This window comes from Trachinotus anak, unplaced genomic scaffold (assembly GCF_046630095.1).
Source record: "Trachinotus anak isolate AG129_WGS33_773 ecotype Australia unplaced genomic scaffold, CSIRO_AGI_Tana_v1 ptg000002l, whole genome shotgun sequence".
In the NCBI taxonomy this organism is placed as follows: Eukaryota; Metazoa; Chordata; class Actinopteri; order Carangiformes; family Carangidae; genus Trachinotus; species Trachinotus anak.
In genome coordinates this window covers 25,877,036-25,889,153 of record NW_027273853.1, presented here as the reverse complement: position 1 = coordinate 25,889,153, position 12,118 = coordinate 25,877,036, and the positions used below count along the sequence as shown (strand labels likewise).

Below are 12,118 nucleotides of genomic sequence, written 5' to 3'. Positions count from 1 at the left end.
TAGCTGGGAGGAAGGAAAAACAGAGCTCCTAATAAAAAACGAAAAAAAGAATATTAGAGGCAGGAATCATTCAGATGATTATTACCTACAGTCCTGTCCAAACGGAGCAGAAAGGGGCCGTTAAGTAGGCTTCTACACAGCAGTGTGATCGGACATTGACTAAATCCCCCGTCGCCACTGAAGTCCCTCTGTCAGGAGCCCGCGGGCTCCGGCTCTGCGTGCGCCCTCGCTGCTGCGCTGCAGACAAGATGAGTGAAACCGTAAATCACCTTTAAAATAGGACGGATTACAGACTATTAGCCTGCTATTAACCTGTCTGATGAGGATGGGGGGGGGGGGGGTGAAAACACACGGTGCTGATGAATCCTCGAAACCTGCTGCTGCACCTGCCGAACATTCAACATTCAAACATTTTAAACTCCAGACGCGGGGGCCAAATCCGGCCACTGACCCTCACCTTAGGTAGAGACGACCCCCCCACACACACTCACCCCCCCGCCGCCACCACCGCTCCCCTCTCCCTCTCGTCTCACCTCCTCCGCCCCCTCCTCCCCCCTCCCTCCCTGTCCTCCTCATAAATCTATTGGCCGCGGTCTGGGCTTCACTCCCCGACGCTCCGCTGAGCACGCTGCAGCTGTATTTGGGGAAGTTGGCGGCTGGCGGCGAAACGCGCTCCTGTCTCCCGGCGCTTGGACAGTGGAATTATGAGCAGAGCTGACCCAGCCTCTATCACCCTGTCCTGAATCTGTTTCTGTTTCACTGCGAGACACATTAAACCGACCATGGAGATTGGAGTCCGCATCCTCTTGGCTTTCCTCGTCCACCAGGTAAGACTGGAGAAGTGTGTGTGTGTGTGTGACAGAGAGGGAGATTTGGGGGCAATTTCACAGAGATGGAGAGCGACCCCACTCTCCTTTTAGGCAGGCAATCCGTCCGGTCTGGCTTGGTAAGTTTGTCCCGGGCATGCACCGGCCTGCGCCCACAGATCCGTCCGTGCACCGGGGAGCGCACGCCAGGGCAAGTGTCTCCCCGTCGCTCTGTCGTTCAGCTACGGCACCGAACTGACCGGGTAGTCCGGGTCTGACTGTCAGCAGTGCCCGCTCACTTTAGGAATGCCTTTCACATTTAGTCGAGACAGAGACTGAGGGGGGGGGGGGGGGGCTGAGGGAGAGACACAGAGCGCAGGGTCTATCTTACGTCTATGTGCAAATCACGGCTCCGGCTCCTGTCTCCAGCCGCATCTATATTCCGCTCAGCCACCAACTTGAGCGTTTCTTTGGGCTTGTGTGTGTGTGTGTGTGTGTGTGTGTGTGTGTGTGTGTGGGAGGCACACAGGCGGATGGAGGAGAGGAGGGAAGAGAGAGAGAGAGAGGGGGCGGCGGGGGGTGTCAGAGAGACAGAAAGAAAGGCAGGGAACTAACTTGGCTGCTCTGCTGAGTTATTTGTGTCGTCTCTCTGGGTATTTTACTCAGTCTACTGGCCTCCATAGACGTGGACTGCTCGGGATATTTAATAAAGCCTTAATTCCCTCAGTGATAGACTCAGTCGCCCGTTTGATCTGACTTTAATATGAGGAGAGAGAGAGGTAACCTGGAACAACTGTTCCTGCCAGTCAAGTCTTTAAAACACTTTTTAAACAGAGAAGGGGTGAAGCAGCTCAATTTAATGGTTTTCTTATATTTCTTAAGGCTTTTGTCCACTTATTGGCTTGATTAACCTCTCTGTATTCATCAAGTGACCACGCCGAGCTGGAGTGCCCTGGGGTGGACGGGTGAATCCAGCTGCAAGGATGCCCTTCCCCAGCTTTGACCTCTGACCTTCTAATGCAGACTGAGACACATATATTGTCTATATGAGGATCAGTACAAATTACTATGAAGTATTCATGGAGCAGTTGCTCTAATGACAGTGGCACTACTGGTGGCTCGCTGCAAAGGTTTAAGCGGCAGCTAATTTTAAAATAACGTAGCTGAGACTATTTCTAAACACAGCAACCATGGGAGAGCCCCGAAGCGTGGCAGGCAAACAGCTCATTTGGGAAATTCTGTGTTGTTGCACTGCTTCTCCCTCCTCTCTCATCCACTCTCTCTCTCTCTCCCTCTCTCTCTGTCCTCTGGATGTACTGAGAGGCAGCAGACAGCACAGCTCATTTAGTATTTCTTGTTTGACCTGTGTAGGCTCATAGTGCACATTTTCTGCTGTGCAGAATTTATTTTTAATTGGATAAGTCATTGGTTCATTGCCAAGCTGTAGTTCAATCTTCTGATCTAAACAACATGATGCAGGCTAATGGTGCCTACAAAGAAATTATTTAACTTCCTATTTTATTGATTATGATCTGCCCTCTCTTACACACACACACACACACACACACCACCATTACTGCATTTCTGTGGAGGCTTTCCATTGACTCGATTCATTCACTAACAGTTAATGCTGTACTTCCACTCAGACATCCCCCGCTGTAGAGGTTCACACAAACACAGAGCCAGATCTCCAGCAGGTTAGATGTATGGTGTAGGCTGTCCTTTGGCCTGTGCTTCTGGCTGGCAGATTTATAGGCTGACCCAACTCCTCAAGGGGAATCTCTATCCTCTGACTGTTCCATCACAGGCAGTAGCTTTAAATACTATCACACTTATTTCACCCGACTTATCGTCCACATGAAAATTGCCAACCTGCCTTCACCCCTCTCAGGATTACAGGAACTAGCAATCTCTCCATATTACAGGCTAGTGTGTGGGCTCGAACAAGGTGCTCCTATTTATAAATGTTCAGGGAGCCAAGTTCCTCTCCACGATCAGCTGCCATACACACCTACACTCCTCCCACCACCTTCCACCTCCTCACCCACATATGGGCACATGCACCAGCAGCACCCCCCTCCTTGGCAATAAATCCTTGTTTTCCAAATGAAACGCTAAGCGGTCCCTGCAGGTGGAGCAACAATTCAGAATAAGCACAGCACAGCTGGGAGCTGCAGGTGCAAGGATTTTTTTCTCCCTTTCCCACTTTGATTTTCCCCTCCTCTTTGTCTTTCTTGTATATTTGTTTTTTTTTCTGCCTCCTTGGCTGTCGTTCTGTTTCACATCCTTCCTATCCTGCGAAACTAGTCTTTTACCTTAATTAATGTGATTTACCAACCTTAATCCCCCATTCATTTCCTGAAAATGCTCAGCACTGCTCTCTCACTTCACACTCTCTCTGTCTCACCAGTGGAGGATGACAGTTATACTCACAGTTTAAATTCCTGGCTGGCACCTGGGCGTGTCTGCAGGAAGATTTGCTTTCGCAGTGACCAACCGACTGTTAAAGTTCCTGTTTAAGTTACTGCAGACACTGAGGGAGACAGAGAGACAGAGAAGGGAGGTCACAGTCCTCAAGAAAAAAATTTCTAGTATGGCGCTGAAGACAGAGAGTTGCCGTGGTGTCCTGTTACTAATAGACAGCGCTGGCCTTCGTGATGTCACACAAACACACGCATACACATCCAGAGACGCCTGACTCAGACAGCTACACTTTATCCTTTTATCCTTCTCTCTGACTCCCCCGTCCTTTGCGTCTCGCCCTCTCCCAGTCCTGGATGCAGTTCATTGATCTAGCATTATCAAAAAGGGAGGACACGGCTATTCCTGGTATGTCACTGATATTTATTATTCAGGAGTGCAGCAACAGCCGTGAGATATGAATGCACACAGCCATGCTCAATAGCAGTCCATGCATGCTGTGTTCTGCACCATACTCTTATAATTTCTATCATTTTCCATTTCCAGGTCTAGTCACTTTTTGCAGTCGTGACATGTATTATCCTTCTTTGTGGCGGACACTGAGGGATGCTCTGTCTTATTGCGTCCTGCTCCTTCCTGTGGTTCCTTCCTCTTGAACTGTACAGATGGAGCCATGTCATGTCCATCACTGGTTACACTGAATCATCCTTTCACCGCAGACCTCCAGCTACACTCCTGTCTCTCCTAAGAGGATTTGCTTGTGTGCGACGTTTCCTTTCAGACCTTCCCTCTCTCTGTTACTGAGTGCTGTTTCAGTGATGGGGTTTTTATAATGGAGACTGCTTAAAGAGCAACAGTATGACAAGCTACAAAGGCTAATGATGACACTAATAAGGAATGCCAGTCATTAAGGCAGGGAGCGATTTCTTTCTGTCTTTCTTCCGTTCCTCTGTTTTTCCTCCTTACCCTTCCACACACTATCCTGCTCTCTTCTCATTCTGCCCTCATCTCCTCTCACACTGCTGTCTGGTGTTTCAGCTCCCACAGACAAGCTGGCAGAATAAAGGCTTAGAGTTTAGAAAAATTGCAGAGAAGTTTGCTATTTTAACAGCCTACAGGGACACACAAGCACTCAGAATAAAAGAGCATGTAATGGCTCAAGTGAAAACAGCCAATACAATCTAGGCTTTGCTGTCTAAATGTACCATAGTGTTACTGAGGTTCTAACAATCAGCTAGGAAATAGGCTTTCTAGTATGGGGGCTTTGAGGTTTCAGTCTCCTTCACTTTCTACTTATCTGTGCTGTTTGCTGTGTGACAGCACACAGCAAACCACTATGGTTCAAGAGTGCTCTTTTGAGATTTTTGTTGCCGTTATTGACTGAGAACATTTCTCTCTAAAAGCTTCCTGTAAATGAAACACACATGCATGCATACTCATCTGACCTGCACACACACTAAAGTTTTAACCCAAATGGAAACAGAGGTTTATGCATGAGCACACATACGTTTGTGCACCTGTGCACTTGTAATCAGGACCGTCTGAGATCAAGTTTTTTCTTTTATTCATCCATGTGTTCCCCTGTGACTGTGGTTGGGCAGCACTGCGCTCTAATGGTCTGTGAGGTCAAACGCTATCTTAACTCCGCTGCAGGAGGGTGTGACCTTTGAGGGAAACACAGTCTTCTTCAATCTCCTTTCCCTCAACGTTGCCGCTGCACTCTCCTGAGGGAAGGGAGTGGATGAGAGGAGGATGAAGCGAGAGAGGATGAGGGATAGAGATAGTGAGAGTAGTAATTAAAGTAAATATGTGCCCTTAGCGCTCCATTAGAATCTGCTTGCATTTGATATAAGTGGCCTAATTATGCAAAATGCCAGTGGACATTGTGTGGTGTACACGTGAAATGTGACAAGTGTAGAAAAAAAAAGAAAGAGAAACCCCGTGTCCTGGGAGAGTGGATTAATGGCTTATTTGTGAGTAGTGACGAGTTTTAATGGGTTGAGAAGGCACAGAACAGACAGACAAACACACTCACACAAGGCCACAGTAACCATCTGTGAAGGACACAGCAGTGCAATGTGATGCTGTCCCTCCGGTTGATCACACTTTCATCTCAGTTTGTTCTCCCTTTGTCAATTTTGTGGTCAGACAAGCAGATGAACAAGAACACGCACAAAGTGAGTGACGGACAGACAAAGAGCCATATAGATGCCCTCATGGAGATAACGGCTGTGTCCCCTCCCGACAATGATGTACAAAATCTCAAGTGTGTGTGTGAGAGAAAGAGAGACATGGTTCACCCCCCACCCCACACCCCTCCTCTACCTCCTTCTCCGCCATCCACTCTGACAAACACTCTCTGTAACACATTACAGAAATTCATGAGCTATTCACCCACTCCGTTTGTCTGTCTCTTTTCCACACTCACAAACATCTAGATATGTCCTCCCTTTTCTTTTTCTGTGTGTGTCTCTCTCTCTCTCTCTCTCTCTCTCTCTCACACACACACACACACACACACACACAAGCTGAAGTCTATGTTTGGCAGGAGGCACAAGTTTCTTTTTTCAGTGTGATTGCAATGACTCCTCTCTATTGCCACAAAGTGTGTGAAGCCGCCAGCAGCACAGTGGGAGTATTCATGTGAGAGGGCTGGTACTGCTGGCTCCCATTTCTTCCACAAGAGTAGTTTTGCTGATAATAGTAGCAGCGATGATATTGTAACACATTAGCCTCTCTGTGAGTAGTGCGCCATTGTTTATGCGATACCATTTTATTCAGTTAAGGTAATAGTTGTGATGCAGACTTGAGTCATGAATTTGATCCACTTAGCATAGGTCACTGAATGGCTAGCTTTTCATCACTGACTGCATTGTTAATTGTAGCTGCAGGGTCCTAAGTGGCTAATAGAGATTTCTGCCAGCTGAACTTGATCTATTTTTTATGTATATATTGGTAGGTGAGTTGCTCCCTAGTGGCGTTCCTGCAGATAGATGGGACGTGCAATAGCAGTGCATCCCTGGCCACTAAGTAGCTAAACTGATGGGCGAGAAGTTATAATGGAGCAGATATAAATCAGAGACACACTGACTTGGTCCCCTGCCTTCATATTTACTTGCACTTATCAAACTAAATGGATCACTGGGGAGGAAAATTCAGAATGCTAACAGTTATCCATTGTGCCATAATAAGTACCTCAGGGTGGGAACACACCACTAGGTTTCAACCTGACCTAGCCCCAATTAGGCTTTACATACAAATTTAGACGAACACCTAAAAGAGCACTTGTGCGTGTTCTTGATTGAGGTTCATGAGGTCTTCAGTAGATTTTTTGTATTTTTTTTTGTTCAGGGTGGCAGCTTAAGAATTTAAGAATTTAATGAGGCCTGTAAATCTCTGAGTGTGTATCTGAAGACTCAGCTGAAAGTATGTGATGCACAGCCTGTATGCTGTATGCTTACTTCGCACTATCCCCTATGGATTTGTCTACCTTTGGCATACTAATGTGGAGTTTTTCCTTGCTCTACATGAGATAAAAGTGGTAACTCAAATAGCGAAACCTTTAAGAAGAATAATGTTAAACATTGCACAACATCTGTTTTGGTATTCAAAGAATAAACTTTACATTTAAGAAGTTTTGCTAACCATCTCATCTGTTCTACAAATGCCCCCTGAAGCAAATTGTTAAGACAGCATGGTGCAGAAAATGTAAACTGGGATACCATTCCAAAAAAAGGAACAGCTGTACAGTGTAACGCAATCCACTCCTACCTAAGCCCTGAATCTTTAGCTTTATGGAGCATTTCATATTTAGTGTCTGTGATAGAAAGGTGTTGATTTAGGCACTGTATTCACATTTCAGTATACTGTAAGTGCTGTATGTCTATGTATGGATTTGGTTTGCAGAGATGGATAGAAGAAGAGAAGATTAGGTGGTGGCAGAGACTTGCATCATGCTGATTAATCATGTATGCTGTTTGGGCATAACTTTGTGTTTACACCTAGGCTACTCTGAATGTGTCACTTTCTTGGTTGAACCATAACTGATCTCAAGGTTAGTGTTTGAAAACCACATCAAATTCCTTGTTATTGCTGAGGATAAAGAGGGCTGCATCTTTGTTGCAAGTATCAAGGAAGCCAAGGATGCTACATGTGGTCTTAGAGCTGATAATGCAAGATCTATCATCACCTTGACTTTAACATTGTTTTAAAGCTCCAGTGGAAACTGATTCTCTGATGTGCCACTTTGCTCCCGGAGCATGTGATGTGATTGTTTGAAGGCATCAGCCCTACTTTTCTATTCTCTCTCAAAATGACTCTGGGGTTTTTCACTTCACTACATGTTCAGCAAGTGTCTTTGAAGTAATCAAATCCCTCTCTGCTGTTAAACGGAACTGATAGCTGAGAAGGTCTTCTTGACTTTTACAAGAAAGCACTCCAGCTTACTCACTTTATCCTTTTTTTTTTTTTGCTTCTTTGTCTTTGCTGCTCCACAGCTTTTCTTTTCCCACCCCCCCACCCCATGTCTGTTAGCCTCCTATATTCTATAGCCTCTCAAATTAAACCTGCTTCACTGTTGTAGCAGACGTCAGTCAGGAAAAATATTTGAGTCATGAGAAGGAGTCAATCTCTGTCTGCCCTGATGCACGCAGTACCACCCCTGCTGCCTAGATGGCAACAAAATGCCAGATATTTTTTGAAGGGTCGTCAGGGATAATTCCCACTCACATCCACTCAAAATGTGTGTGTGCGTGCATGTGTAGGTGTGTTTGTGTATGTGAGTCTGCCTGAGTATTTATGCCAGCTTGGTCCGTGGTACAAGTGTTTTTGCAAAGGTGCTGTGTAGCAGTAGAGTGACCATTTAAACCCGTGAACTTGACTATCAAGGAACAGATGGAAGGGCTCAGCTGAAGTGAGCACACAAAGCACCATCTTGGTGCCTACACAGGCAGGTCGCTTCAAGGCAATTAGAATAGCTCTTCCCACTTATTGCTTTTGATGTCAGTGTGTGGGAGAATGAGAGAGCCAACTTTTGCCTGCCACTGACAGAGAGGGCTGCCACTTCAGCTGAATTCCTTTAGACACAATTAATGTAGCCCTCTATTCAAAGGTTTATCTCATATGAGTGAAGGCAGGTCCAAGGCATTGAGGTTACAAATGAATTAAATGATGGAGCAAAAAGAATTACATGTTGCAAAAAAAGTTAAGGAGGATCTAATTGGATTGGTGAGGACCTTGTTCCTGACAGTTTTATGCTCTGGTGTGACTTTATTTTGAAACAGTTTCACCTGTTGCCTTTTGTCCCCTGATGATCCTCACTTTGATGTTACTTTCATGCAATACTTAGGCCAGGGAAAGTTGTTGAAATGCTATATATGACACTTTCAGTGCATTCCAGTTTCATATGTACACACAGTGAAGAGCTGTCTTCAATCCAAATGAAAGGATTCTCATCTACAAAGCTACTTCTTCCCGTTGCTTGGAAGCTGTAGACAAAAGGCCCGCTGGAGTAGAGTGTTATTCATTAAGAGACCACAGGCTATTTCTGTGGGAAATGAATCACTGCTATGGCTTGAAAGACAGATGTGACAGTTTTTGAGACAAGACAGAAATCTCTTTGATCACCCTGTCTTGTGTTTCCTGTCAGTAATCCAATTCACACTGACAGCGCTGTACTCAGGAGTGCATGGACTAGCACCATAACTGAGGTGGTATATAAGATACCCAGGAGCTGCCAGTCATACGTGTTGTTTATTTGCATCCAAAGTCATTTGTGCCTATTATCTGCTTAACACTCTGATATAAAGAGGCTCTTCCAGAAGGACTCAGACTGCCTCAGTGAGTTCCTGCTGTGGGTGATCCATGCGTGGATCCTGCAGATCTGAAGTCCTTAAAACATAGAGTTTACGGCACAGAGTTCGCAATCCATTTGGATAAGTGCTTGGGTAGCTATTTGCAAGCACACTTAAGGGCTTTTGGTGAAGTTGGTTGTGCTGTGAAGCTCATGGGAAGGCTGAGGCAGCAGTAATGAAGGCAAAGATGAGACGGCGGCTTTGGCTGTGGCCTGGCAAGGTGAGAGCAGTGATTTCCTTAGAGATGCTGCATACACCCACTCACAAACATGCTGTGACTAATTCAAACAACTGAAAAAGTTCATGGTTGTCATTCAATACTGTATTTACCTCATGAAAGGATTACGTTTTTGTGATACAGAATTTCCACCTGACCACAGAGAGATTGTGGAGCTGGCCTACGTCCCTCTCATTATCAGGACTTCACCTCTCCTGTCAGCTACAGGAGAGTTGCAGCTGTGCTATAGGCTTCCTGCCGCAGAGGCTCTCTGAGGAGCAGGCTGACTGGATTTGATTTTCATTAGGATTGCATGTCTTCACTGTCACATCCTCTCCCTACCTTGCACGCTTTACTGGAGACAATTTTCCGCTGTGGTGGCCCCCATACTGACGGCTTGGTTTTTCATGCCGCAGTAGAGTCACACCGGGTGGCCAGTTATCAGTGCATTCAGCATTACAGGGCCCCCTGCGGCTGACCTGCTCAAAGAGGGCTTTTGTGCCTTTCCTGGAGTCCCACTAGGAGACATGCACTGCAGCTGTGTTGGGACAAGGCACAGACAGAATTACAGGAACTCTAGCACTCTGTCACAAGTCAAACAGTGTACTGCACAGACCTGAGATGCACAGGTCACACACACCCACACGCACACACACACACTGTTGACAGACAATTGAAAGCTGAGACAGTACAAGCTCATGTTACTGCTCCGCAGAGGCTTTGAAAGATCGATGGGGGATAATTATTTCTAATGGAGTCAGAGGAGAAAGGAGAGTGTCCTTTTCAGTGTGTGTACAGGCGGCACCTGGAGTATTTGACTAAGATTTTTTTCTTTGGGATTTAATTAACCACAGATGAGTGGACTTCCTCTGTGTCTTACAGTACTTTTGAGTATTCAGGACAAGAACATGCACCCTTATTAGAGGTGCAGTGTGTTCCTACCTGTAAACTAACATAGCTCTAGCCAGTCTCTCATTGTCTGATGCACATTCAGATAGCAGATATATCCCCATGGTCAGATGGCCTACACAGAAGCATACACATGTACACACTGTAAAACACAGATACAAAAGATAAAAATGTTCTCATCATGAAGAAGCCTGACATGTCCACGCAGACAACATGTTATACTACTGATTTACATATATACATGACTGACTGACACTGAATCTGCAAAAGCAGAGTCATTTGAGAGGAATGGGAGGTAGGAATGCTACTAACGGTGAATCATGTATGGTATGTGTGTGTGTGTGTGTGTGTGTGTGTGTGTGTGTGTGTGTGTGTGTGTGTGTGTGTGTGTGTGTGTGCGTGTGTGTGTGTGTGTGTGCACTTCTGATTTGACTACTAAAACACTTCTGAGGCCTTTTCAATTTGCTCACCAGAAAGTACAATGCAATACAAACGAAACACTGCTCTTGAATTGAAGAGTGTAGCGCTTTGAGACACAGGAGCCATTGGAATGCTCAAATAATTTTCTGTTAATATTAGGACTACAGCATTCAACTAATACAGACTTTTATTCTAAACATTCACCAACCAAAACACTTTAGAGAGCTAATGCACATGTCAAGTGTTTGACTCCACCAGGTGCTTCTTCATAACCCTCAACATCAAAAGCACAGACAATTTATTCTCTCTCCTAGTCTGAATGTGAATTGGCTGTAGCACTTCACTTTGTTTTTGTAGTGGGTGGGCGGAAGCTGCTTATGCCATTCTGTGCTCAAGTTGGAAAGTGACTTGACTTTGCCAAGAAGTGATAATGTCTGTGTGGGAGAGCATGCATTAAAATGATGAGACGGTGTAGGCTTAGAGTTTTTATCCAGTTTTTGAATTTATAACATCATCAACTTTATTTTCTAAATCAAAATCTGTGAAATAAAAAAATTAAAAAAACACTTGGTGTATTGTCAGAGATTTGTGTACAAAAATAAATGTTTAGAGTCACAGTGGGAGTTTGAAAGTGAATCTTGGAGTGATGCCAACATATACACATTTGGCACTTTTTAGTTGCAAATGAATTAACTTTATATATAAATTGCAGCTTAAAGGTTTTAGCTGCTAACTTCTTTCAAATGTGTTTTTATGACATTGCAAAGTTCTTCTTCTGACCATGAATGATACCAGGGGGTGGTTTGCAGCAGCTAGAAACACCCCCTGAAACCTTGCATATAGACAATGTTTGATTAAGAAAAAAACATTTAAGCAGGGATGTGTGGTCTAAAGAACTACAGTAATACCAAGATAAGCTAGGTCTTTTTAATAAGCAGCATTAAAGCAGTGGCAAGTTATCCTTTTGTCCAGTTTGTTAGGGAAGACTTTTGCTTTTGGTTTGTACATTTAAGAATAGTTACATTTTATGAATTGCAAATTTTCAAATCTCTGAGTAAACTGTACGCTGTAGTCTTCTCCCACACCTCCAGACACCGGAAGCTGCTGCAGTCAGAAAAGCTTTACCACTGCTTTTACTATATAGTAGTAGTGTTGGTTAGATAAGATTATTCCGCCTCTGTTCAATACCCAATATACTGCAGTTACGTAGTCTTGATAGTAGTAGTCTAATGAATCTCTGTTGCCAATGGTTACTATAAACATGTTGACTTACCCAGGAGGCTTGTTGACTTGACACTGATGCCTGAACTCTAAAGCACAGATTTGAGATTTGACTTGCATTTTGTGACTTATCAGCATCTCGAGTTGAACTCACTGAGATACTACTGTGCCATTTTGTGTATATGTGTTTATCTGAGTGTATTCATCTGGATCCACCACCATTTTAATTGCCCCCACAGAGCCCTGATAGGATCCACAGGATTTTGTATCAC

General features: G+C 44.8%; 1 protein-coding gene across 1 annotated transcript in view; it reads left to right on the top strand.

The window, feature by feature from the left end:
• Positions 1 to 580: 580 nt before the first annotated feature.
• Positions 581 to 12,118, top strand: part of cdh13 (cadherin 13, H-cadherin (heart)) — a 292,077-nt gene continuing 280,539 nt past the window's right edge. Inside the window, exon 1 of the mRNA XM_071458186.1 lies at positions 581 to 827. Coding sequence (XP_071314287.1) covers positions 783 to 827 — 45 coding nt within the window. The 5' untranslated portion in view covers positions 581 to 782. The remainder of the gene's footprint in view (positions 828 to 12,118) is intronic.